Source organism: Hydra viridissima, unplaced genomic scaffold (assembly GCF_058129835.1).
Source record: "Hydra viridissima isolate aposymbiotic clone 2 unplaced genomic scaffold, HvirCarnegie_v1 scaffold_6, whole genome shotgun sequence".
Classification (NCBI taxonomy): domain Eukaryota; kingdom Metazoa; phylum Cnidaria; class Hydrozoa; order Anthoathecata; family Hydridae; genus Hydra; species Hydra viridissima.
The window spans coordinates 14,071,962-14,099,200 of NW_028324305.1; the positions used below are offsets into that span (position 1 = coordinate 14,071,962).

At 30.3% G+C, this 27,239-nt stretch overlaps 3 protein-coding genes across 8 annotated transcripts; 1 reads left to right on the top strand and 2 right to left on the bottom strand.

Annotated features, from left to right (window-relative positions):
- Positions 1 to 23: 23 nt before the first annotated feature.
- Positions 24 to 9,158, top strand: LOC145190772 (uncharacterized). 2 transcript variants are annotated; one of them, XM_080067667.2, is made up of 4 exons: positions 24 to 317; positions 6,576 to 7,688; positions 7,854 to 8,246; positions 8,528 to 9,158. In XM_080067667.2, the coding sequence occupies exons 1-4, from the start codon at positions 296 to 298 to the stop codon at positions 8,827 to 8,829; spliced, it is 1,830 nt and encodes a 609-aa protein (XP_079923793.2). In that variant the 5' UTR covers positions 24 to 295; the 3' UTR covers positions 8,830 to 9,158. The 2 variants fall into 2 exon arrangements, with proteins under 2 accessions (XP_079923793.2, XP_079923792.2); XM_080067666.2 differs by lacking the exon at positions 24 to 317 and adding an exon at positions 5,904 to 6,184.
- On the bottom strand, positions 366 to 5,303 carry LOC145190771 (uncharacterized). 4 transcript variants are annotated; one of them, XM_080067664.2, is made up of 5 exons: positions 5,038 to 5,303; positions 4,423 to 4,830; positions 3,832 to 4,182; positions 2,182 to 2,742; positions 366 to 1,329 (listed from the first exon to the last, which is right to left on the bottom strand). In XM_080067664.2, the coding sequence occupies exons 1-5, from the start codon at positions 5,111 to 5,113 to the stop codon at positions 983 to 985; spliced, it is 1,743 nt and encodes a 580-aa protein (XP_079923790.2). In that variant the 5' UTR covers positions 5,114 to 5,303; the 3' UTR covers positions 366 to 982. The 4 variants fall into 4 exon arrangements, with proteins under 4 accessions (XP_079923790.2, XP_079923789.2, XP_089946161.1 ...); XM_080067663.2 differs by having other exon boundaries at positions 2,026 to 2,742; XM_090090035.1 differs by lacking the exons at positions 3,832 to 4,182; positions 4,423 to 4,830 and having other exon boundaries at positions 2,026 to 2,742.
- A 5,895-nt stretch (positions 9,159 to 15,053) lies between the features above and the next one.
- On the bottom strand, positions 15,054 to 25,282 carry LOC145190683 (uncharacterized). 2 transcript variants are annotated; one of them, XM_090090000.1, is made up of 9 exons: positions 25,152 to 25,282; positions 20,920 to 21,089; positions 20,533 to 20,751; positions 20,047 to 20,188; positions 19,003 to 19,132; positions 18,728 to 18,776; positions 18,613 to 18,639; positions 18,259 to 18,411; positions 15,054 to 18,056 (listed from the first exon to the last, which is right to left on the bottom strand). In XM_090090000.1, the coding sequence occupies exons 2-9, from the start codon at positions 21,000 to 21,002 to the stop codon at positions 15,446 to 15,448; spliced, it is 3,414 nt and encodes a 1,137-aa protein (XP_089946126.1). In that variant the 5' UTR covers positions 21,003 to 21,089; positions 25,152 to 25,282; the 3' UTR covers positions 15,054 to 15,445. The 2 variants fall into 2 exon arrangements, with proteins under 2 accessions (XP_089946126.1, XP_089946127.1); XM_090090001.1 differs by having other exon boundaries at positions 25,181 to 25,202.
- Between the last annotated feature and the right edge of the window lie 1,957 nt (positions 25,283 to 27,239).

A 27,239-nucleotide genomic window follows, 5' to 3' on the forward strand; every position in this document is an offset into this window, starting at 1 on the left:
TTTTTGTTCGCAGTAAAAATAGTAGTAAGGAAAAAAGAATGAAACTGTAGTAACTTTTTTATCGACATGAATTTAATAAACTTTAAATGAAATTTTTACGATTTATTTATTTAATGGAGATCATTAAAAATTTATGTGCAGCCCTTTTAATGTTGTTTTTTGATATTTTTTTTTCCGATGAGATTTGCCATATTGAATTGGTTAGATACTTTGTTTGGAAAAACAAACACAAGATTTCGCTGGAAAAGCAAATAAGATTTAAAGCGACAGCTTCCTCATTCACCACGTTTTCAAAATGAAGAAAAAATCAATTGAAGGTAACTGAGGTTTCAAAAAAGCTAAGTAACGTAATTAAAAAAATATCGTTTACTCGAGTTTGTTCGAAGTATCATACATCTTTACTATGTACAAACAATTAATGAGGATTATTTTGTTGTTATAAATATACATACATAATAACTTTTTTATTTAACATATGTCTAATGAAAGAAAGTTGCAAACATAAATAAAAAAAATAGCAAAGATTTAGAGAAAAACAAACCTTTAAAATGGTTTTTTTAATTTATTTTAGAAACTGAACGCTGATTTAACTTAAATACAAGTTTTTAAGAGGATTAATTTTGAGGTAAAATCAGTAAATCATCTCTAATATTTAGCAGCTCACTAGTAAGTCAAATGTTTAGAAGAAAAGTCGTAAAAAAAACATGAAAAATCATGAAAAACCTTAAAGTTATCTAACGAAAAACTCTTAGAAATACTTTTGTTTTTCACTTTAAGTATTTAGCTCTCAGTTTTAATTATAGATTAAGTGAAGAACATTTAAATTCATGAAAGTTTTTGTTTCAATATCTTCACTCATTATTATGAAATCCAAATTTGAATTTGTAAATCTTATTTTAATTTTTTGATTTAAGTTGTTTTTTTTTTGTTTTTTTTTTGTTTTTTTTTTGTTTTTTGTTTTTTAATTTTTGATTTCTTTCATTTAATTTCGGCTTCTTTTTGCTTCTTTTTTTTTTTTCATTACTTTTTTCGTAGATGCTGGCTTGATTGATAATGGCTTCTTCGATATTTTTTTCGTAGCGTTAGATTTTTTGATTGTTTTTACCATTATTTTTGACTTTTTTAAAGACAAATCGTTATCGTCACTATCGTTATCGTCGTCGCCGTTACTATCATCATCTTCATCGTCATCTTTTTCAACTTTTGATCTGGCCAGTTTTTTCTCCTCTTCAATCTTTTCAGCTTCGGTTTTCCATGGTATTTTTGGTAATGGCCAAATAACCATTCCAGACAGCGCCATTTCGTTTCCAAGGAACGCGTCATGATATGCTGAAACGAAAAAAGAAAAAAAAAAATTTTTAACTTTTTTTTCACAAAGTTCTTTTCGTTTTTAATTTATGCTGTGTTTTCTGTTTTCTGTTTTTTATTACATGAAACCACTTTAAACCTGTTGAAAGCAGGTTTTAAGTGGTTTCATGTAATAAAAAGGCTGATTAACTGAAGTAAATTTTCTTGTTTGTTTTTTATCTGGTTATCGTTTATAAAAAAAAAAAAAAAATTTTCTTTTTAAGAAATTGTCTTTGTTGCTTAATACCCAATAACTTCTTTATGTCAACGTCATGGCGTCGGTAGTCATATTTTGCGTAGTGCTAAAAATGCTTTTGGAGTTTTTTTGGCATGAGTGATTTTCTTGTGAATACTTTAAAGATTAGTTCCTTTCGTGCGTGTGTGCGCGTGTGTGTGTTGTGTGCGCGAGAGCATTAGTAGATAGTGGTGTAGAGCATTAGTATTATGTAAAAAATTAGTAGATAGTGTTAGTTATAAAGCATCAGTTTGTTAGTTTAGTTTCTATATTACTAAATTGCTTACGCCAGGTTTTTCTCAATAAATGTTAATACTAGTTACTCTCGAAATATTTCAAAATATTAATATGTAATACTTATACGTTAAAAAAATTCATATGTAAATGAAATTAGTAAGACAATTAAATAATGGAGGTTAATGATGGAACTTTCGCAAACAAACCTGCATCGTGGCGTTGGTAAGGATAGTAGTAGGTTTGTTGCTCAGGAGGAGGTTCTTGGCAACCTCCACATCCATAGCATAAATAGTTTCTACAGTCTCCGTTGCATTGTTCACAAGTACTGTGTCGAGAACCAAAAAAACTGTTCACACTTGTACCTTTATTCCAGATATTTGAACTTTCATCTGAAGGAGGCCACAACTTTACAGATTCAGGACCAGACCAAGATTGCGGGGAGAGAGCTTGTATAGGATATGGTTGATAAGAGGGACTTAATGCTAAGTTCTGAGGCTGAGAATAAGGAACTTGGTTTAATGGGTAAGATAATAGGGGAGATTGATATTGAATACTTTGTCTTTGAGATGCTGTATTTAATACAGGTTGTACATGTGTTTGTAAAACTCTTGCTGCATTTAATGAGCGCACTTTAGAAGCTTCTTGAATTTGCTTTGTTATTGCTTCTTGCTGTTTTCGAAGAACTAAGTTTCTTTGAAGAGCTAGTTGTTGTTGGTAACTACGTTGCTGTTCCATTCTTTGCTTTTGTAATCCAACTAGTTGTTCATTATTAAAAACATTATATTGAGGAAAAGAAAAAGGCATTGGCAATGTCTTTTTCCAAAGCTGAAACCATTGGTTGTACTGATAATCAGGTAAAGGTATCTGTGAGCGAAGAAATGGATTTTGGGGTGTTTCTTGAGGCTGATAGACAAACGGTTGTCCTTAAAAAAGAAGATAAGTTAAATATAACTTCATTTTTAATGGAAGAAAATTAACAATAAAGAGAAAAAAGAAATTGTCAATGACCGTCATGCAATTATTGACGCTCGTAACACCCATTTGACCCTCTCCATGCTTTTCTTAATGTGTAAAAAAATTTTTCTTAATGTGTAAAAAAAGAAATTTTTGTTGATCATGAAAAAAAAATTTTAAATAAGCAAAAACTTTATTAAGAAAAAAGTTTTAAAAATTACGTTAATGTCAAAAATAAGGATTAAGATGAAACAGGGGGTTTGAGGAAACAGCCAGTTGATTGGTTGTATTTTGCTCAAAACTTTTTCGTTAAGCATTCACCCTACCTTGTAGTAAAACGCCCATTACTATGTGAAACTCTGCAATTAAAACGAATTGTTTATACATTTCTTCCTCGATAAACCATCGAAACACAAAAAAGCAAAATGCTTTCAGTGAAGTTAATGCAGAACAGCTAAAAACAATCAAGGTGCGTACTTCGGCACAACCTCGACTGGGAATCTATTTCAGGGTTTTAAATCTTGAAGTAACTTGCTGTTTAAGATATAAAAGTTGCCAAACATATAAGGACACGGAATAATACGATGAATATTTGGCTATGCTCACGCTCATAAACATTTGGCGTGATAGAAAATTAATTTGATTGGTTAGTTTATTCAAACACCTTGCGGTAAAATGAAAGCGTTTTCGGAAGTAGCGTTAACATCGCAGCTGAAAGTTGAATAGAAAAATGAATAAACAACTTCATTTCGAAGGTTTCATTCGATGCAGTACGTTTTTCTTTTTAAGCTTAGGTTTTCCACTTTTATTTTCGCAATCAGTTAAAGAGTCAAACAGGATTTTCGGAATTCCTATTAAGTTGTGTAATATCTTTGCAATCCTTTTTTAAAGGATCATAAAAGAATGACATTATTTAAATCCAGGATAGTTTCACTAAATAATTTCACTATACCAAATGGAAGAATGTGGTAAAAAAATATAATTATGTTAGTGGATTCATAGCCCAAATTTACTGGAAAACTCAGAAACATGCAAAAACGCTTAGTTATGTAACTTACGGTTTTTGCTAAGTTGAAGACTTAAGTCGGAATGGCCGTCACAAGTGTATTCAACTTGCAAATATTTCTGAGCCTTTGCATCACACAGTGATCTGCCGTACAGTTCAGGCTCAGAAAACAAATCACAAGACTGCTGCCCGTCGCACATGTCTTTTACGACTCTTGCAGCATCCTGAGATGAACACGAAGGTATACTATCACGGGGTACTTTTTCATCACAACTACGTCCTTCTTGTTTTCCATAAACAGCTGAGCGAATGTGCAGCAGCTTTAAAGACGGGCAAAATATGTTCCCTGTTTGTCCGGAACAAACAATGGCATACATTCTTTGGGAACCTATGTTCGATAAATCTAAGAAATGAGCAAAACTCTAAAGTGGAGTTAATGTTTTTCAAATGCTAGCTTATTTCAAAACATTTTTTTAAAAAAGTTAATTCAAGCATTTTAAACTTGTGGAAAGTTTAAGAAACAAAATGGCGTTCAGCACTACAAACAAAATGATGTTCAGCACTACAGACAAAACGACGTGTTTAAAGTTAGTGTAAATATGTTAAAGGAAATAGCTATTTAATAGATACTTCCTTTAAATACCTATTTTTGAATTGCCGTCTTTTTCAATAGTTGGGAGGTTGCCTGGTAACAAATCTGCTACTTTTGATTCGTCAAACATTTTTAACTTATCGGAAAGGTTTGATTTCCCTTGACATGTAAATGACACAAACAAATACTTGTTCACTAATGGACAGGGATCATTGTAAAGACTGTCTTCTGCGTATAGGTCACATGATTGTTGTCCCTGACAGGCTTCTCTAATTATCCTAGGGGCGTCTCTTGAAAAACAGGTAGGGATTTGGTCTCGCAGTTGCGAAACTGGATCCTGGCAATCATGTCCACTTAACTTACCATAAAATGCATTATATATATGAAGAAGCTGTATGTTTGGGCAAGCTATAGATCTCATTTGGCCACGGCATACAGTGAGAGTATGAAAAGAGGTCTCTATAACAAAAAAGTTGAGTCTGCAAATTTAATTTTTTTTCTGACGTTTTAACGAACAAAACAAAATATACGACCAAGTGTATTAAATTATTAGAGAAAACGAGCAAATCATCATCGCATTAGGAATGACAATGATTGTAGTGTTAGTGCTCATCATCGTGAGGATAACCAATGAAAGTGAAGATTACTCAGCAACAAAATTCTAACCTTGTTTTGATGCAAGCGGCGCCTCATCAGAAAACTTAATAACTAGAAAGAATGCAGTTAAGATTATGTTTCTCATGTTTAATGAAGAAGCATGCAGTTTAGTTAAAAAACAATATTGTGCTTCGTAAGCATTTTGTTCTTTGTCAATATCTTCGTACAATCTCAATGTCAACTATTTTTTGTAAATTCTAATAATAATGAGTACTCTCAGCATAACCGAGTTTAATTATCTTTTGAAAAAACGGTTTGTTCAGTAATGTTGCAGCGGGTTGTTCAAAGGTGAAATGAGGGGGAGGTTTTTTGCACGCCTCAATACACAACGATTTATCAGTCCAATGAGTGCTCAAGATATGTCGCATTCAACTTATTGACCCAATTTTGTGACAAAAAAAATCTTCCAATTAATAAGTTAATTTATGAAGTTTTACTTAATTATATTCACGAGAGTTCGTGCAGCAGAACGAATATAGTACGTAAGCCCACGCTTCAAAATTAAATAAAGAAACAAAAATCACAAATCTTTTCTTTAATGCAAATAAATTGTTTTAAATATAAAATACTGTTGAAATTTAAGAAAACCGAGGTTTACCCACGTTTCATCTTCTAATTAAAGTTTTTAAAAATTTATAAAAATAAATATATTTTATATAAAATCAATGCGAATTGTTAAAAATTGTGGTTACTTTTAATACACATCGATAAAAAAGACCTGACTAAAACTTAATGAAAGCGGTTTCTTGAAAAATTTCTCTATCTTAGTTTTGAAATCTTTCTTCTTCAAAAAAAACGGCTATAAAAAGTTTTATGAACGTCTAATGAAAGGTTTACTTTTGCAACGGCCAAACAAGATACGCTTTAATGAATACGATTAAATGAAATATTATTTGAACGAACTTTAATTCAAACTGCCAAATAAACACTTATTCGGCGAGTTTCGTTTAAAAATAGTATGAAAGCAAAAAAAAGTCCGACGACCTCTTTAACACCAAAAACATTTTAATTTAGATGGTTCGTCCGATGGTTAATTTCTTTTTTAAATATGCTTAAAATATTGATTGGACATGCAGGTTTTGGAAAATAAATTTTAAAATGTTTTTTGGAATCAAATGTTTGGTTCTTTTCGCCACGGAGTTCGCATTTTCGCACGGTAAGTTTTATTTAAAAATTTGCATTATAAAACGTTTTTGCAAATACATTCCTATAAACAGACACACAGACATACACAGACACACACAGACACATACAGAGACACAGACTCGTGCACGCACGCGCACTTGCACACACACAAAACTTGTGCCATGTTATGAAAAATGTCTGAGTAAAATTATTGTATTCAAATTCTTTAAATAAGTTTGTAACTTAGTTTCTATACTTTTAAAAACTGAATTTTTTACTTTTAATAATTTATATTAATCTCGACCCCGGTTGTTGACCTAGGTTGTCGACCGATGTATTCTCGACCCCGGTTGCGATTGAATTGTTGTTTCCATGATACCTCGTATCATTTATTTATTTTTTTTTTTTATTTTAAATTTTAGTTCTAAACTACGATTCAGTTACTGTTTGTGATGGAATGGAAAAGCAAATACAGTGTCCAGGAAAGGAAAATATACACGTACTTCAAGGGTTCTATGGAAAGTGGAGGAACCGTAACTGTAAAGGAGACGCTCCTGATCCAGAAAATTACCCCACGTGTCGTATTCCAAGAGGTCGCGCGACAGCAATAGTCAAACAATTATGTCAAGGACAAAATACCTGTAAACTGATATCAGATAAATCAATATATGGGAACCCATGTCCAAAAACAAAGCCTTATTTATACGTTACATTTTTTTGCATGGCACCAGGTCAAAAGTTAAACCATCAGAAAACGAAGTTCAACGAGGAAGTTGTAACTGTACCTAGTCACGGTTTTGTTGTATCAGAAACAAGGCATCACTTAGAAGAAGATGTAACAGCTGAAGAAAATAGTAATCAAGGATTGTTTCGTGAAACTATCCTTTCTGCTAATCCTCAAGTTGAAAATCTATCGCCAAGAGTAACTGATAAAGTTGAAGCCAAAATTATACAAAGACGTTTAGAAACACAAGTAGAGCCTCAAAAATTCTTGTCAATTACGCGTAATATAATGCAAAAGCCAGATTCATCAATTACACCTGATGTAACGCAGAAAATAGAATCCTCAATCACACGCGATAACTTGCACAAACCAGAAGCCACCTCAGATACAGATGCATGGGATAGATCAAAAATAAATACCGTCTCTGAAAACAATGATCTAAGAATGGATGGAGAAGGCCAAGTACAAAGTGTCTTTCATTCAGAATCTAATGTCAATAAGGATCATCGCGAACTGGAGAACGAAGAGATTGAACAGACAGCTACACCTTTAAAAGCTCAAGTCGATGATACCGAAGAAAATAATCAAAAACGAGAATCGTTAAAATATGTAAAAACACCGTCCGATTATCGAAACACAGAAAACACGCTCGAAAATGGTTCTTCCTCTCATCGCTCAACTTTCTCTCTATCACAAATTAGAAGCATTAAAAAGTTAGACTCAAATAAAAAACAGCAAAATTTAGAATCGCAGAATGATGCTCTCATAGGTCCGCTTAAAACACAAAGTAAATTCAAGAGTGAAGAACCAGGTGAGAAAAACCTATTTTTATATGTAATTTAAACCATTATTTTGAGATGTTTATTTTTATACATAATTTACTTATTTTACCAATTATTAAACGTTTATCTGATATATACATGATATTCTTTTCTCGATTATTAAAAGATTACTATATACATGATATTCTTTTAAGTGAAGAGCTCTCGCACCGCGATGATTTGTAACGGGCAATCAAAACTAATTGCCTGTCTTCCTGAAGAGGTCATTAAAGTTGTTCATGCTTTTTACGGAAAAAGAAGTGGAGAGAGCTGTCTTGGCCCTTTAGCTTATAAGGACGAAGCTCCAACATGTTCGGCATTAGACGCTAAAGCAAATGTTCAAACATCATGCGATGGGAAGCAAACTTGTTTATTGTTTGCAGACGATAATATTTACGGGAAATCTCTGTGTCCCAATGTAAACAAATATTTGCACTTGAAATACACTTGTAATGAAGTTATAAAAGCCCCTTCTTCCAAAGGTTTAAACCTTGTTCCTCAAGTCGAAACAGAAGAAAACGCGGTCGTCAGAACGATTAAAACTACTGGTAAGCTTTAGTGTTTAGAAAATGTGTAATGTAGTAAATTTTTATTCGGCAGAGCGTCATTAAATTCATAGCGCCGTTTTGTAAAACTGTGTATTTTCTATAGTTACCATAACACCTCAATGTTTGATGTTGTTGTTGTTTAGCAATCATGTTTCTTTGTCAATTGCTTTTTCGGAAATTGCTTTAAGATGCGTTTAATGAGTTTTAGCACTTTTTAGTATATTGCGCATAAATATGCATTTATTTTTAGTCGTTTACTTTTTATTGATATTATGTTATAGACAATCGATACAACCAGACGATTAGTCTTTGTAATGGGGAGCGCCGAGTGCTTAAATGTGAAACAAACGATGGAATTAAAATTAGAAACGTATTTTACGGCAAAAAAGTAGGCAAAGACTGTAAAGGAGATTTGGGTTATAGAGATGATATACCAGAATGCATTAGCACTCGTGCAACGGATATTGTAAAGTTAAGTTGCGAAAAAAAGAGATCGTGCGAAGTTGAAAGTAATAGCGCGATGTTTGAAGATGAATTGTGTCCTGGTGTAAATAAATACTTAGAAGTTCAATATGCATGCTAAAGTTTATTATTAAGAAAAAAACCTCCGAGTGGACGAAAATACATAAAAATACTAACGAAATAGCCCTGATTTCGATCAACTCGTATTTTGTCAGATAAAAGGATAACTTATCAAATTTGTGAGAAGAAGCACTGTAAGTACATTTGCAAGTAGACCCATTATTTTTGCATGAAGAGATGGAACATAGCATGCTAAAGAGTTGTAACATTTTATTGTGTAAGAGTTGCAACATTTTGTTGTAGTTTTCTAAAATTTAGTGTATACATATAACTCAAATTGTACAACATGTTTTCAAAAATTTTAATTTAATAAAATATCACTCTTTTTAATTACTGTTTTTTAATGCTGATAAGTGTATAGATAAAAATGTTGACAATAAAAATACAGAAATAAAAGTTTATTTTCCTTTATTAAAAGATTTAGAGAAAGAACTATTTTTGAAAGACTACCAATCCCAGAGATCATCACTTCTAGTGCACTACCAATTCCAGAAAGCACTTCTAGTGATACAACCAACTCCTTAATGTTTTATGTTCGTTTAAAAATGGTTTTCAAAGTTTTTTAATGACCCCTGATGACAAAAATGTTGTCCAATTTTTGAGCAGTTAAAGTATATTGAGCTTGTAGCTACGCAGCCTCTCTTTTTTGCTTTGTTTACAAAGTGTCCGTTTTCTTTCACTGAAAGTTTTGTTTAGCTATGTAAGTTTATAAAGAAGTTATTGCAAAATGAAGCCGACTACTTTGATTGAACAATTAAACAACTATTGTAATGTGCATCCTAATGCTAAAACTAAGGATATCGTAGAGTATTTAATCGCCTCTAATCACACCAAGAGAATCATCCAACATCATATTGCTAAATGAAAAAATAATGAACCAACGTCTCATATACCTGGATCAGGCAGAAAACCTAAAATGGTATGAACATAAATCGTCTGAAAGTTCTCTTGAGCAACCGGTCTGGAAATTCAAGAAGAAAAGTTGCAAATAAATTAAAGTATGAACTTTCCTACATTGAAAAAATATCAAAAAACAAATATATTCTTTATGTTTTTAGTATAACTGCTTGTGCTTATTTTTCGCCAAATTTTTGTCATCATTGGTTATTTAGAATTTGCAGAACTTTATCAATTTTTCATTTAAGTGGAAAACCTCTCAAAGTAGGAGAACTTTTGGAACTTTTCATTTTAACTAATTTGAAAGTAAATATAAAAAGCACAACTTTTTGTAAAACAAATGTATGCCACCTATATGTCATTTTCACCTGGTAATGCCCTTAATTACAGAAAAATTATCAATAAAATGCATTCTAGTACACCTTCTTTTAAATTTTTTTTTTTTGAATTTTTACAAGAAATACTTTGTACCAGCTCCAAAGCCAAATTTCAAAACCTTATTTTTGAAAAAGTGGGTTTAAAGCTCCTCATCGTAAGTTTTTTTTTTTTTTTTTTGATTGTTAATCTTTTTTAAGTTGCTAAGCTACACAAGTGGAATTCGGACAATTCTAATATAGTGATAAAAGTGTTACTGAAATAGTAAAGTTTCCTACAAAATATATTAAAAACGTAAAAGAACTTTTTATGGAATGAGAAAACAAGAAAAATATGTAATATATTGGTTTAATTAGTAATAATACAAATATGGTGGCTCTGTAAATTTTGAAAGTGTAAGTGTATTTGAAAGTGAATCAAAAAGGAAAGTAAAGGTAGTAATGGTATCAAGTGGAAACTGAAAATGCGTCAGTGGCTACAGAACTATTGACATGGAAACTCTTGCCTTCATAATTGAAAAACTTGAAAGTCTGCGACCATCTCTGTTGTCGTTAAAAGAAAAAGAAAAGATTTGAAATGGATTTGCATCAAGTTTATCATTTAGTTGCATTTGTGGTTTTAACTTAGACTTTGACACATCTAAAAATGGAGCAGAGCATTGATGAAAACACTTGGTCAAGGTCAAGCTGGTTTACATTAATTTACCACAGTTATGATATACCAAAATGATTATGTAAAAAACACTAGAATGGTATTGTTCAGAAATTGACAACCACAGTTGCTAATGAGACTATTGATGAAGCTGTACTAAAGTTCAGACAAAACAAATCTCCCAATGAGGTAGTATATACTGGAGTTTCTGTAAATGGAACGTAGCAAAAAAGGGAACACAGTTTACAACATGGGGTTGCCGTAGCGTTGTCTAATACAATTGGGAAGGTTTTAAATGTTGAGGCATTACCTAGAGAATGTAAAATATGAGACAAAAATCAAGATACCATAAATTCAAAGCAATAATCCCATAAAGAAAAAACACATTTGCAATTAAAACAATGAAGGATCAACCGGTGGGATGGAAACTGCTATTGCGATAAAGAAATTCATTCGCTTTCTGGAAAAATTTAACTTACGTTACAAAATACTTCAGTGATGGTGATAGCATAAGCTAAATTGCAGTCAAAAGTCCACACAAGGATGTCAAAGTAATTAAACTGGATTGCATAGGACATTTTCAAAAGCACATTGGATCTCATTTTCAGTAGTTAAATAAACAAGTCAAGGGTTTAAATGGTAAAGGTTGTTTAGTAAACGCAACAACTGATAGCCTGCAAAATTGATTTGGTTGTTCAAATAGACAAATTTATGGCTACCCTGAAGGTATGAAATCCTCAGCTTTAGCAAGTTTATTTCACGTAGCATCTTCCAGTAAAAATAATTGGCATTACCTACATTATCCCTCAGATAAAGACAGTTGGTGTAAATACAATCGCGATAAAGTTAATGGTATGTGTCAATGGTATGATAAAGTTGATGGTATGTGCAACTTAATCCTGGTTTATACTATGAGTATATTCCAGGATTAAGTCTTCCTTTTAATATTGCACATAAATTAAAGCCTATTTATGTAGAACTAACCTTAAATGCTTACTTTAATTGTTTACTTCATAGGAAAACACAGTACCAGAATGAAAGCTTTTACGGATGGACTAGAATACCTAAGTCAAATTATGTTTCGCTAACTCACCTGAAATTTGGACTCTACCATACTTCATGAACATAGGGTTAAAGTATCTTTGTATTTGAAAGATTTAATTAGCAACCAGGACAGTATGCCATTCCTGGTTACAATTACTTGAACCAGAGAAAAGTCAGTATATATATGGATCAACGGTTGACTGCACCAACTATCGTCCGATCTCTCTTATTTCTAATTTAAGCAAAATTTTTGAAAAAGTTATGCATAATAAATTATACGACTTCCTAAACCAAAATCAATGTTTATATAAACACCAGTTTGGTTTTCGTAAAAAGCATTCTACAGCTCACACTCTTATCGAAATTACAGAAAGTATAAGATTGCTCTTGATAATGGAAACTTTGCCTGTGGGGTTTTCATTGATTTACAAAAAGCTTTTGACACCGTAGACCATGACATTCTCCTATTAAAGCTTAACTATTATGGTGTATGCGGCATCCCGTTGCGATGGTTTAAATCATACCTTTCCAATCGTCAACAGTTTGTTACTTTAAATGGCACCTTCTCAGACATCAAAAGCGTTTGCATTGGTATTCCTCAGGGATCCATATTAGGTCCTCTTCTCTTTATTATTTACATCAATGATCTTAATCTTTCTATCAAACATTCAAACACGTATCATTTTGCTGATGATACAAATCTTCAATTAACGACAAACTCCCTCAAAAAACTAAATAAATATACTAATGAGGATATGGCCAGTCTTGTTCAATGGCTCCGAGCAAACAAAATCTCATTGAATACTAAAAAAAACAGAAATAGTAATATTTAAGACGCAGTATACTAATTTTTCTAAAAAAACTAACAAGAATCTTCCAAAATACTTGAACTTTAGAATAAGTGGCCAAAAGCTGCCTTTGTCTAGTTACATAACTTATCTTGGTGTTGTGATAGATGAGAAACTTTCATTTAAAACACATATAAATAACCTTACTCTCAAATTAAACCGTGCCAACGGCATGTTAGCAAAAATTCGACACTACGTTAACTTTGAAACATTACTACCTAAATATCACTCAATTTTTGGTTCACATTTACAATATGCATGCCAAGTTTGGGGACAATCTAAAACCGTCCGTCTGTCTAAAATCGTTTCGCTTCAAAATAGAGCAATACGAATAATTCATTTCTGTCCAAGAGACTTCCCTACTGACATCCTGTATCTTACATCCAAAGTTCTTCGTTTCTATGATTTAATCCAGTTTCTAAATTGTTCATTTGTCTGGGATCAACAACACGGTCTCCTTCCTTCCATATTTCGTAACTACTTTAACAGTAGGACAACGTGTGGGCATAACCTAAGATCAGTCACTTTTAACAACTTAACCATCCCACAAAAACAGACAACTAAACATGGAATAAATTCCATTACATATCAGTGTATCCTTTCTTGGAACACCCTTCCGTACACCCTAAAAACAGATTTTATCCTTAGATCCAAGAATCTGTTCTTAAAGTCACTCCATCATTTTTATCTAAAAAGTTACGCTTAACTTTATTCTTAACCTCTATAACTTTTTTCTTTATGTTTATGCACATTTTATAATTTCTTATTTGTGTATATGCGTATATATGTATGTATATGTGAATACATTATAATAACTATTTGACCTATATTTTAATTCTTTTAAAAGTCTGTTTTATAAGTGTTACTTATAAATATTTGTAAAGTTCTATTTTCACTATATGACTAGTTTATTTCTTATGTTTTTCTCTTATCTTTTCTTTATATTATTAAGGTTATTGCGTTTTATTAGTGAATTACTATTTGCAATGACCTGTGTTTTTTGTAACATCCTTAACACGAAATATATTGATATTGATATTGATTGATATTGTAACCAAAATCAGACAAATTTGAATAGAAAGAAGAAAATATATGCAAGGCTAGTCCAGGATTGAAAACTACGAATATTGTGCTCTTTTTTAATGATATTTCTCAAAACACTTTTTTAAACAAAAGAAAGTTTAAAAAATTATAATTTTTTTGCTTAAAACGACTGTCAAAGTCAAATATGCCTACCTGACAACAGCGTTGTTAACAAAAACTTCTTACAATGATTTGTCTCTCAACTATAAATAAGGAGAGAGTCAGCTAAAAACATTTTTCTAATTGACTGCAGTTTTCGCCTAGGAGAGGGAACTAATTCACTTTTTTCTTAAGCTACCAAGTTGCCATGAGAACAGAATGCCATTTGTTCATAATAGCACTTCTTTGAATTTAGTATACTCTACTTAGAAAAATGTGATTATTTTGTTAACGCTCTACTTCAGAATATATTTTTTGAGGAATTTTCCCCTTAACACTGAAAATGGTTCAATGTAAATAATCGCTTAGTTGTTTAACACTAAAATTACTTGCACGATATATTTTTCAAGTTGATAGTTAAAAATAAAGCATCATGTATCAAATGGTTTATTTCCCTGTACATTGGAATATTTTATTTTAAAATTCTTAAGTCAATTTTCGCTTAAACCATTCTTGAAAGAAAGACATCCTAGATTATGAAGTTTTTCAAATAACCGAATTTGAAAACTATATTACAGGGTCTAAAAACTAATTTACAGGGTCCTCATTGTTGTAATGACCTTTTGTAAATCTATTAAAAGGTCGTAGCATTTACATTTACACTGAACTTATGACTACAATCATAAATGACGTCAATGGTAAATGAGTAAGATAAAAAAGTTAAACTATTTGAGATTATTTTTTCAAAATAAAACCGTCACCACACCAAAGATTTGTTGATAGAAGCACATGCAAATGATAACAATAGGTTTAGATTGTGTTATGACTGAGGATGGATAACACTTCAATTAAATTCAAAGATAATAAGTCAAAATAATCTAGAATTACACCTTCTACTCCGATAAGTAAATCGGTCTAACTAAAGTTTGATAAAAACTCATAAACAATGTATGTTTCAAACTGTCCATAAAACTATAAAAACTTATGGTTAAATGTATATATATAAAAATAGATCGAGCTTTATGGCCAAAATTAACAAAAGTTTATTATTATCAAAACCAGCTAAAAAGCAACCAGTTAAGACTAAAGCAGCAACTTATCTGCAAATCATCATTTTTTTTGTGGTAAGAAATGACCTTGCAAAAATTTCTCATAAAAAAAATATTGACAATTTACTGAAACCACTGTCAATTTTATCATAAACATAATAAAACAAATGAAATTACTGTTTTTAGCAGAAATAGGTTTTTACTTCATGTTTATATTTAAACGCATTAAGCGGTAAGTATATCATATAAAAATAATAACAAAATTAAAAAAAGAGTAGCTATGCGAAAAAATAATCCAGGTTATCACAGTTAGAAATAAAATCCGTTAGAGTGACTCAATACAGCTTTTTAGAGCATTAGATATTTTTAAACTAAAGGTCTTAAATTTATACGAAGGCGTATCCATTAGAATTTTGTCGCATGAGACATTGCGACATTTCTTTATTCGAAGGACGTCCACTCAATACAAGCGTAACTCGAAAGTTTAAGTGAATTTCCCGAACTCCAAACTTGCTTTAGCTCATCACTCAAGTTGGTTGTCAGACAGTTCAGCCTCAGCAACGTAGTATGTTTAAGGAAGCAGTTTGAGGTCAGTTGATTTCAGTTGAAACTCTATCTTTAGTACATCGTTATCAACTCTTTGCATGACTTTTGCGGCATCATTGTTTACACAACTAGTAGGGTCCAAAACTCGCGAAGTTCGAGTTTTAGAAACGTATAAACGGCGGTAATTCTTCCTCTGTGCCTGAGGTGATCCATCGCTTGGACCTCCGCGACGCCGCGTTAAACTCTTGCTTTTTTCTTTAGTATCCTTTAGCATTGTTCGAGTAGATTTGCCATCTTTAATTTCACCTTCCTCCGAATTTTTAGCATCATTCCCATTATTATCGTTTATCTTGTGAGAGCTAGTCAAGCCTAAATTCATTTCAACACACCCACTTGAACCCATTTTCATTTTGATAGTATTGTCAGTGTTTGACTTTTCATTAGCGCTGACCATCGCTCCAATAACTAACTTCTTGCCTAGGCTTATTCTGGTTGGGGAAGTACCACCATTTTCTGCACCTTTTAGGTTTGGCTGATCGTGGTCGAGACCAGTAGTAACTTGATTCTCTAGGCTTTTTTTTAGGTTTGGGTGATCGTGGTCAAGACTAGTATTAACTTGATTATCTAGGCTTTTTTTTAGGTTTGGGTGATCGTGGTCAAGACTAGTATTAACTTGATTATCTAGGCTTTTTTTTAGGTTTGGGTGATCGTGGTCAAGACCAGTAGTAACTTGATTCTCTATGCTTTTTTTGATTTGGAATGAAGTTGTTTTGTTTTGTATTGGACTGACAACTTTAGGTAAAGGACTTGGTGATCTTGATGGAGGTTTGAATAGGTCGCCCTTCTTCAACTCGAACTTGTTCGTTGTTTTTTCATCAACGGGCGAAGATGCTGCTGGTGATTGAATTTTATCAGTTTTTAAAACCGTTGAATTGATTTTGGTATTTGTATTATCGATTAAAATTTTATTGTCCACTAATCCAGCCTCTTCATTATTTAACTTTACAACTTCTTTTTCAGGGAATTCAACTTGTGAACTTAAAAGTTCTGAACTGTCAGAGATGTTGTTTTGCTCATGAACATTACTTTCTGATTTGCTTTTAATCGAGTCATTTTCATGTTTGTCAGAAGAATGAACTAGCGAATGTGGTTTTATTGTTGTTTTTATAGGACTCTTACCAACTTCCGAAGATCCATCATTACTTGTAAACTTATTAGCCATTTTAGCAGCAATTCCTCCAGGTATCTTCTGTGTGACAATACTTCGCGTGACGACAGGAGATTTCTTTTCAATTTCCTGAGTACTTTTAAAGCTTCTAGATCTTAGGACTTCCCCAACACTTGGAGACAAGGTTTTACTTTCTAAAAAGTCAGTTTTTTTCTTCGCTGCCCACGGACTTGTTGAGACAGTCGGACTTAAGAGAGGAGAGTTTGATGTAGTACCAGACGTACTGAAATGTTTTATTGAAGTTGGACTACACTGTGCAAGGTTATCTGTTGATCTAGATTGAAGTTTGGTCGCTCGTTCTTTTTTATTTACAATATCAATTTGGTTTTTAGATTCTGATGAAACATCTGCAGAGAACAAAGACGTTAACTTTGAAGATAATTTATGTGCTTTTAAAGGTTTGGAGTCATCGCTCAAACTTTCAGCAACCTCTTTTTTCTGAAACAAAGAGGATGTCTTAACTAATTTAGATTTCATATTGATATCATTGTCATTGGACACACTAATTTTCTTATGGAGCTCTTTGTGATCTTCAGTGACAGCATATTTCTCACAAGATGTATTATCACCTTTACTTTGAACTTGTTCATGATCATCACTCAGCTCTTCAATTGGTTTTTCTTGCTCTATATTAACTTTGGCCTGGGATATTTGATGATTGGTATCTTCGTTTGAAACTACTGGAGAATCATCATGAAAACCTTTGATAGTGGAGTCTGATTCGATTGCTACTATGCTACTTTCTGGCAGATGTTTGCTAGAGATAAAAGGATCTACCTCTTCAACTGACAATCCAAAAGCTCCAGACTCACTAATCTTTGTGCTTTGAGTTTCAGATGGTTGTTTAAAAGATGTTTTTCTGGTAGCATTAATACTTTTATCAACATCATTACTTTTGTTGATATCAATGTCGTTATCTACATCAATGCTTTTATCTACATCAATTTTCTTATCAACATTAATGCTTTTATCTACATCAATTTTCTTATTGACATCAATATTTTTTTTGGCATTAATACTGTTATTGATTTCATCAAATTTATTTGCACTAATGCTTTCATCAACAGATACACTCTTATTGACATCACACTGAGTAACTTTTGCGGGTGCATCTTTTGAGTTACTTACAACTTCTAAAGTATTTTTGGATTTTTCTACAGATTTGTCATCCTTTTCTTGAATTGATTTTTTATATGCATGTGACTCATCAATAAATGCTTCAATTTTGTAATTTTGCTGCTCCTCAGGTTGTTGCTGTTTTCCTGCATTTTCAAAAGGTTTAGCATCAGACTTAACAGCTTGACTAGTTTTTAAGTTCTGAGCAAGAACAACATCTTCGGCTGTGATACCTTGCTCTAGTTGCTTTATCCATTCATGTTCAAATGCTTCTGCTGCTGTCATTCTATCTCTTTAAAAAAAAGCTTGATGTTGTAAAAAATAAACCAAGAAAAGTCATAAAATATGAAGGATAAATAATAAAAATTAAGTAATTAGTATAATAAATATCAATAGTTGCATGATAAAGTTAAAGAAATAAAGAAAACAATAGAACTTGAACAAATTTTCTACCAACCAGAGGTATAAAGCAAGTATAAGTAAAAAGTACTTACTTTGGCCTCCGCTCCAACAATTTCTCAATAAAATTCATTGCTATATCTGAGACATCATCAAACTCTTCACAGTCAAAGTCATAATCAACCATTCCAATATTTGCATAAGTTTCCATTACATCATCACCAGCAAAAGGAGAAATACCACTCAACCTGACAAAACGTGTTAACATATATTATTACAAATAATATTACAAAAAACAGTTAAATTAAAACAAGTTAATTTCCCTCCAAATACTTTTTCAAGAAACCTTCAAAAAGCTCTATACAATTTCTAATATCAAAAGTATATTAATAAAATATAATAATAATATATCAATAAAAAAGTATTTTCAAATTCTCAACATTACTTACAATACATAAGTAACAACTCCAATGCTCCTAAAACAAAAGGTTTACAAAGAAAAAAAAAAGATTAATGAAATTACCAAAAATACAATACAAAAAAATAAATAAATAAATAACTCACCACATATCTGAACCAAAATCAATAGGTTCATATGCCAATACTTCTGGTGCTAAAGAAAAAAATTCAAATATAGAAGATACTATGTTTCTCATAAGAAGAAAATAAGACAAAACTTAAAAAATCTTTCAAGTAAACTTTACAAATCAACAACAAAAACATACAACCACATGATTGATTATGAAAAAGATTCGTATTTTTAACAATATGGTTTTCAGGTTACCAAAATGCAGCTCTGAGCTTAATTTGGTCAATGTAAATTTATTCTAATTTCTTACCAACATATTCTGGAGTACCAACAATATCAAACTGACTGTAAGGTAAATCCAACCTTCGGGAGAGCCCAAAATCAATAAGACGAATTTCAGGGAATATCTCACCCGCTTCTTTTAGTAAGATATTATCAGGCTGAAAAATTTAACAACATTTCAATTCTATCAATAAACTTTAACAAATTTTTTTAAAAAATTTTTTAGAAAGGTTCTCTTTTAAATTCCCTTAACAAATTTCACGACTTAATTGCATTTGTTTCCATTTAGAATATTCTTACTTTTCTTTGTTAAATACAGATCAAATTAACATAAACAGAACTTATCAAATCAGATTATACATCTGAGTATTTACCAAGATTTAATGTATAATTGATTGAATTTATAAGAATAAAATGTCTTTATTTTTTATTTCTTTAGACTTCATATAGTTTCAACCAAAAATATTGTGTTGATGTCTAGAAAGTACTGTACTAACTCTGTTGATCATTTCTGTAACATTTGTAATGAATCAAATTTTTTTAATCAGAAGGAAAATTTAAAAGATTTTAAAGAAGACATCACATACAATCTTTAAAGTGATGTAACCTTAATTTTCTGGTTAAAAGCACAAGAAATGGTTAGGGACCATTTCTTGTGCTTTTAACCAGAAAATTATTAAATTACAATCAACCATGGCATGACAATTATTTAGCATGAACCAAATGATTATGCTGTTATCTGCCATCAAATTAAAGAACTTATGAAACAACATTTTAATTAACTACTATTTAATTTTAATTAACTAAATTAAGAAGAGAATAGGGCTTAAAATATAATTCTTTTGCTTTCAATAAATGTACTTCTAGTGTTACCAGATTGAATACTAGTTGTAATTGATAAACTACTAGTTATAATTGTGTGTACTGTGGAAATATAAAGCTAAATTAAATTAAAATAGTTTTTTTTTTTTGTTATAAACATTTTTCGTAATGAAAAAGATAAATTAAAATTGAACTATTTCAAATAAATGATTATTTTTTCATATCTACTTTTATACAATTTTTTTTTTACCTTTAAGTCTAGATGGACTATTTTGAGATTATGGAGGTAACGAACAGCTTCAACTATCTGACGAATGAGATAGCAAATTTCTTTTTCAGTGCGAGCAACATCAGCTTCAATACAATGGCGATGCAAATCACCACCTTGAGCACTGAAAAAAACCACTTAAATTTGAACCAGATAATGTGGAGGTTCTAATAACTTGATGAACTAAGAACTCACTTTGTTATAGAAATGAAAACTTGTTAGATGAACTTAATTTTTAAAAAATGCTTGTTTTTTTAAATTGCTAAAAAGCATGACCCTATGATTTCTAATTTTCCTGACAATTAAGCAAATTTTCATAAAAAGTTTTATAAAAATTTTTTAAAAAATTGACAGAGAAACTGTCAAATATTTCATATGATACAACTTAAATTCAATATATTTATACTTTAAATATATTTATATACAACTAATTTTGAAAAACATTTAAAAAATTTAATGGAAACTTACAACTCTAAAACAAGCTGCATCTCTGTTCTTGTCTCAAACACATCAAACAATCTCACTAACTTTGGATGTTGAGATTGATGCAAAATATCTATTTCTAAAAGCAATTGTTCTCTACCACTTCGCCCATGGTTGCCTGTTCGTGACTTTTTAATAACTTTTGCAGCATATATTGTTCCTGTTTTCTTGCACACACACTTCTTCACTACAGCAAATCGTCCTCTATGAATTAAAATATGTAATTGACAAATGAAATATATGTTTAAACATATCTGATTTCTAATTTAATAAAACTTAGTTCATTCTGTATAAGTAAAGCAAGGAAATGAATATATTTAAAACAAATCAAAGTAACAAAATTTCAAAGTATTTAAAGATAAAAGCTTTTACCTCCCAAGTTCATTTAAAATGTCATAGTTTTGTTCGAGGGTTTCTTCTTTATTTATAATGTTTTCAGCTCTTTGAAGAGCCATAATTTTTAACTGCACTAAAGACTTATGCTTTCATTTTTCATTTCATTATTTGTGTTTAGAGTACACTGTGCTAGTTGTTCTACTAATCTAAATTAGAACCAGAAGAAGAAAAATAAATTTTTCCACATAAATTTTAATTCAACACAAAACTGTAAAAAATATTCAAACCATTTGACCAGTTTAATTAACATAACTTAAGAACTATTAATATAAAAAAAAAAAGTTTAAATATAACAACAAACAAATAAAAACTGGTCTTTCATGTGACATGAGATCATGTTAGGCTTTTTTAAACAATGGAGTCCCTTAAAGTTTGAAAAAGCAAAACATCAGAGGTTATATTTAGTTTCAAGCAAAACATTTGCAGGACATAATCCAAGATCTAAACTTTTTATTAATCTCTTTTATTTGAAAATCATGGACATTGGAATGTGTCTCTTGTAGATTGATAAACGTTCTTTATTCTATTAGAAATGTCTTAAGACTTAATTTACACATTTCTAATCTTAAAGCTTATTGCTTCATTTTATAGAGTTAAGCTCATCATAAAAGAATGACTGTCTGCTAGGTGCCAATAATTGATGCACAGTTCTCATATAATCACTAACTTTACTTGAATATAAAACCATTAAAAAAAAAAAAAAAATCAAAACTCTGTTTAGCGTTTCACATTAAACAGAAGCAAACTAAAAAATTTTAAACAAACACAACCATAGATTAAGCCATCAGCAAACAAAATGTTTTAAAAACTGTTTTTTAAGCAAACTTTATTTTACAGTGACTGCTTAAGAGTATAAAGAGAGCCACTGACATAAAACTGTTTCATTTATTGGTTTAAACCTTTGTTAAAATTTACTTTGAAAAGTTTCACATTTCTCATATTTAAAAACATGCATAAAGTAAGAGACTTTAAACCTCCTTCAAAAAACTGTTAGCATTAAAAAATTAAAAAAAAAAAAAAATTACAAAAGAATTCCAAAATACTTTTTAATCCTCCTAATAACATTTCTGGCCAATCAAAACACAGATTTCACAATGCTTAAAAATCAATAAAAAGGGTGTTGGCTTTATTTATGTACTGATCTTTTAGTATCAAACAATTAATGTACTTATTTCTGATGTCTTTTCATATTGAGTGTCAAGTCAGAATCAACAAATATACTTTCAAGGAAGAATCTTAGCATATGGCCATAACTAAAGTCACAAGAAATGTGATTGCTCTTGATTGATCTTAAAGAAATCGAAGAAAAAAAGATGAAACTGCTTTGAAATTTAATTCTAAATTTTAAATTTAAACCTTTACAAATGTCTAATCATTTTAAGCATATATATTTGGTTATAAAGAAGTTAGCACACTTTTTTATGAATATGCACATGCAAAATAATTTAACAAATGAATTTCTTAGTTATGGAACATCAAAAAACAAAGAATATGAAGATTAGATTAGAGTTGAGTAAAACACATTGCATGTAAAAAGTTAAGCTATTGAATATAGAAAAGAAAAAGCTAAATAAAAATGATCTTAAGAATTCAACATAATGAAGATATCCTAAAAGATGTTAAAAAAGTAATAAACATTACACTTGGATGATTCAATTAGATAAATTTAACGTGGATTGCTTTCAAGAGTCTTTATGACAAAAACCTGCTATTATTTACTAAATGATCTTGTAAAAGACGAGGTTAATAGAATGTCTCAATACAATATTTAAACACAGACTATCTAGCCAATTAAGGTAAAAAACATTTTAGAAATTGTTGCCTGAAAGAACTCATGGTGATTGAATTTAGTGTCTCACATCATTTTATAAAGTTGCTTTTGCTGAGATTTATAACTCTCTGTTGAAGATTAAATATACTGTGAAAACACCAATAAGTGTTTTGAATAATTTGCCTTCATAATAACACTGTTTTGAAAAAAAGTTGTTCTTTTTAAAACTTAAAAAAACTCATGAAATATAAAGATGTAAAAGTCTGTAATTCAAAAAATAAATAATATATATATATATATATATATATATATATATATATATATATATATATATATATATATATAATAGTTTTTTTTTTATTTAAATAAAAAACAAAAAAACATGGGCGTAAAAAGCCTGACTTCTTTCACTACAAGTACTCTTTAAACTGTAGATTTTAAAATGTGAGTAGACATTAGGCTAGGTAAAGATAATTAAGCAGTTATTTAAGTAGGCAAGAATAGTGAAAAAATGGAAAAGAAAAAAAATTAAAAAAAACCAGGAGTGAAAACTTTATCAGTGAAATAGAAAATATGAAATTGATTCAGCAAAGGAATATAAGATGTTGAGATGCTCTGATTTAGGAGCAATTGTAATAAATAGAAAGATAAGAGCTGATACACAAAAAACAACAGTACTTTTAGCAAGAATTTGAATTTGTAAAATGCCAAAGGAGTAAAAGTTAAAAAAAATTATTTGAAAATTTTAACTGTTATACAAAATCATATTATCCTTTATCATCTTTGATTGTGGATAGAGAACACTGATCTCTCAATTCTTACCATGAGTAATTGTAAAAAGTCCTTTACTATTCATACAAAAATCATCAACCCTTAAAACATAAACTTCCATATAATGAAAATTTCTTCTCAAAAAGACATTCTAAAAATTTAATTTATTTTATAAGGGGTTATTAGGAGGCTATAGATTGATATTACATACTAACAGTCAAAATTAGAAGAACAACCGTTACAAAATAAGGAAATTGAATTTTAAAACTATAGCTTTAGAAAGGTGAAGAGAAATCTAGAACTGAAAAGCAAATGCTATTTGACCACTTTGAGATTATAAAAATATAGAAAGAATAACAATGCCAGAGATGAAGAACAAAAACTGAAGTTTGAAAATCTAAAACTAAAATCGGTAAGATATCTTAGCTAATCTTGCCATTATTTGATTGATCCTAATACCAGTTTACTTTACCATTCATATTATATATATGTATACAAGTTAAAAGCAAACAAAATTAAACACTTTTAGCATAAATACTGCAATTAGAGTGTTATATCTACACATTTTATTTTTATTATTTGCAATGTATCAAAATATGTTCGGTGTTAAAAGGAAGGCTGGTAAATTTCAACCAGCATGTTTAAATATGTTCCTGGAAAATTACCAGACTCAAACTTAAAAACTTGATCAAAGGATTCACTCATAGAGAAAACAATATGTTAGACATTTTAAAACTATCTTTGAAATAATTGAGCTAATAGATTGGAACAGGACATGTAATAATGACATTTAGTAACATTGAGACTAGCTTGAGAAATTTTTAAAAACATTTGAAAATTGTGTCAAAGTGTGTAAAACCTATAACAGTAAGATTCTTAACCAACTTAATAAACAACAATATTAATAATAGTTCTAATAAACAAAATAACAAAACACAGCAGCATTGTAGATTATAACACATTTTTAAACTGCAATGTTAAAAAACATTTTTGTAAACAAATCAATAATTTATAAAAATTGCATACACACACACATACACATACACACACACACACACACACACACACACACACACACACACACACACACACACACACACACACACACACACACACACACAATCCAATGTCTAATACATCTTTCATTAATGTACCATGTGCAGCAAATACAATTGCATAACAACAACACATATTCTTATGTATAAATACATTTTTACATATATACAGTTTGTAAAATGATTACAGATATGAATACATAACTATATCGTATGTATATCCTCATTCACTTATATAGTGGTTACCTAGGCATATTTTTTATGTGCCAAGTTAAGGCTCTACTGCATTTAATTATTTTACTTTATTTTCTTAAATATATCGATTCGATTACGAAAATATATTACTTTCGTAATCGAATACTCTAATATCTATAACTAACTATACAACTCTAACTCTAACTACTATAATAATAATATCTATAATTAAGTATATATCTATAACTCTAACTACTATAATAATAGAAAAAATATACCGCTTCGAAATTATATTATTTTCGTAATTGAAACGGTATATTTAGATAGTGCTCAGTGTATTAATTATAAAAATATAGAAATACCGGAATACCATTGCCAAAAATCATAATAAAAGACATAAATAAGTATTTGCATACAGAGTATAGAGAATATAAACCAATAGTACTTCGCCTTCAATAATGTTCAAAATGCGTACTACACTGGTACTTCTGTGATGTTGACAGTCCATCCCATCGGAGCAATTATGACATTAAAGTTAATTCTGTCATAAATATAAGGGAGATCATGCATTCTACCGTTATCCGAAAATCACTAACAAATAAAAAATTAAATAGAAGTTTTAATAAAAATTACTTTAAGAAACTATTAATCAATAATTAACTTAAAATACTTACTATTGTATTTTTCAGAATTATAAACTGTAAACTTTTTGCCAGAGAAAATTTTGATATCCATACAACCCAAAAAACCATCCAAGTGTTCTTTGCAGTTCAGTCAATCTTTTCTTTACATTTCAAAAATCCACTTGCTTAGTATTGACTTCATTTTATCTAGTATCGACATAGTAAAATGAATAAAATCAGCAGCTATGATCCCCCCCACCCCTGACAGTTGATCTTCCCGCCGTGAAACTTTGTGGAATAGACGAAATTGTGATTAACAGAAAATAGGAATTAAAGAAGTATTTATTCGTATTAGTGCATTTGTTTTTTGTTTTTTGCTTTTGCTTTTTCAATTTATAGAAATCGCTAACATCTTAGATTCTCATTTTGCGCAGAAATAAAAACAGTCATTTTTGAGCTTCAACTTTCTGTGCTCAATTCCTATGCACTACTTCTTTTCTACGTACCACCCTCCTCATTCCCTCATCACTTTCTTAGCCAATTCTATATAAACTTGTATAGACTCTACCTCTAATGTTTAGAAGATATGTATTTTTAAGGGCACGAAATTATAGTGAAAATCTTTTCTCAGCATATTTTTCTTAGCTTTCGGCGTTTTTAGAGTTTCCAGTGCTATGCACTTTACAGACTGTGAAGAGAGACAACGATCTAGATAATAAAACATAACTAAAAATAATATAGGTGAAAATAAAAACCTGGTTTTTTAACAATTAAAACAGTGAGTATGGTATGCAGATGCTTTTGAGGGGGCTGCTTCACAACCCAAATTACAATTCAAAATGTGACCAACCTAAAAAATGTGATATAATAGAGAGGTATCAAATTTTACAAAATGCTGCCAAACTTTTGTCAGTTTAGCAACAAAAAAACGATTATTATCTGAATACGACGATGTCGTTTCAACTCTGACATAATATGATGAAAATCTGGGTAATTTTTTTATAAAGAACTCTGCGAAGGTGTCTAAAAAACACTGCATTAACTTGCTACGCATGCATTAGCGTAATCAAAGTCTTAAATAATCTGGGATTTACCGTGTGATAAATGCTTTTTACAAAGGCTAGACTGATCTTATCTAAAATCGTGATGTAAGTACAAAATTGTGGATGAGTTTATATAAAAAAAGCTCTTCTACGAAGTAAAAAGGCTATTGAGTAAAAGTTTTTGATTTAAAAACGTACGATAACAGAAAGTATGCAGTGTACGTCGCCACTTCAATCCACTTCTTCCTTTCAAGAATAGTTGACGAGGTTTAGTTTGTTAAAAAAGTTGTTTTAGAAAGTATTTCATTTTCAATTGTCCGAAATTGCTCAGCTTTTATGCCAATATTCCAAGCCTCTTTCCAACAAATATATTGTGAAAAAAAAAAATCTCTGACCTGTTAAAAATATCCCTTTTTTTTTTTCTTCTCACAATAATTTCAAATGTAAATGATCATCTGCAAATCGTTTTGGTCATAAAACATAATGTAAAAATCATTGTGGGAAATCCCCAGAGACACTGAGGAAACTAATGTGCATTCTTCTGTAATTTAAACTTGAAAAGGCATTCAAAATGTACGTTTGTATACAGTTTTTGTATACAAATGTACGGCTTTCGTTGGAAAGGTACATGGTTTGTTTGATGTAAGAAAATTAAGAAAAGGCGTAAACAGAACTTTACATTTCATAATGAGAAAGCTGAAAAACTTAACTCTATCGTAACTTTGTTGTCAGAGTCACATTGGATTGCTACATGATTATTACAACATCAATTAAAAGATTTATTTAAATATTTAAAGCGTTAACAATATTTACACAATTATTGTGGTAGCATTTTCTT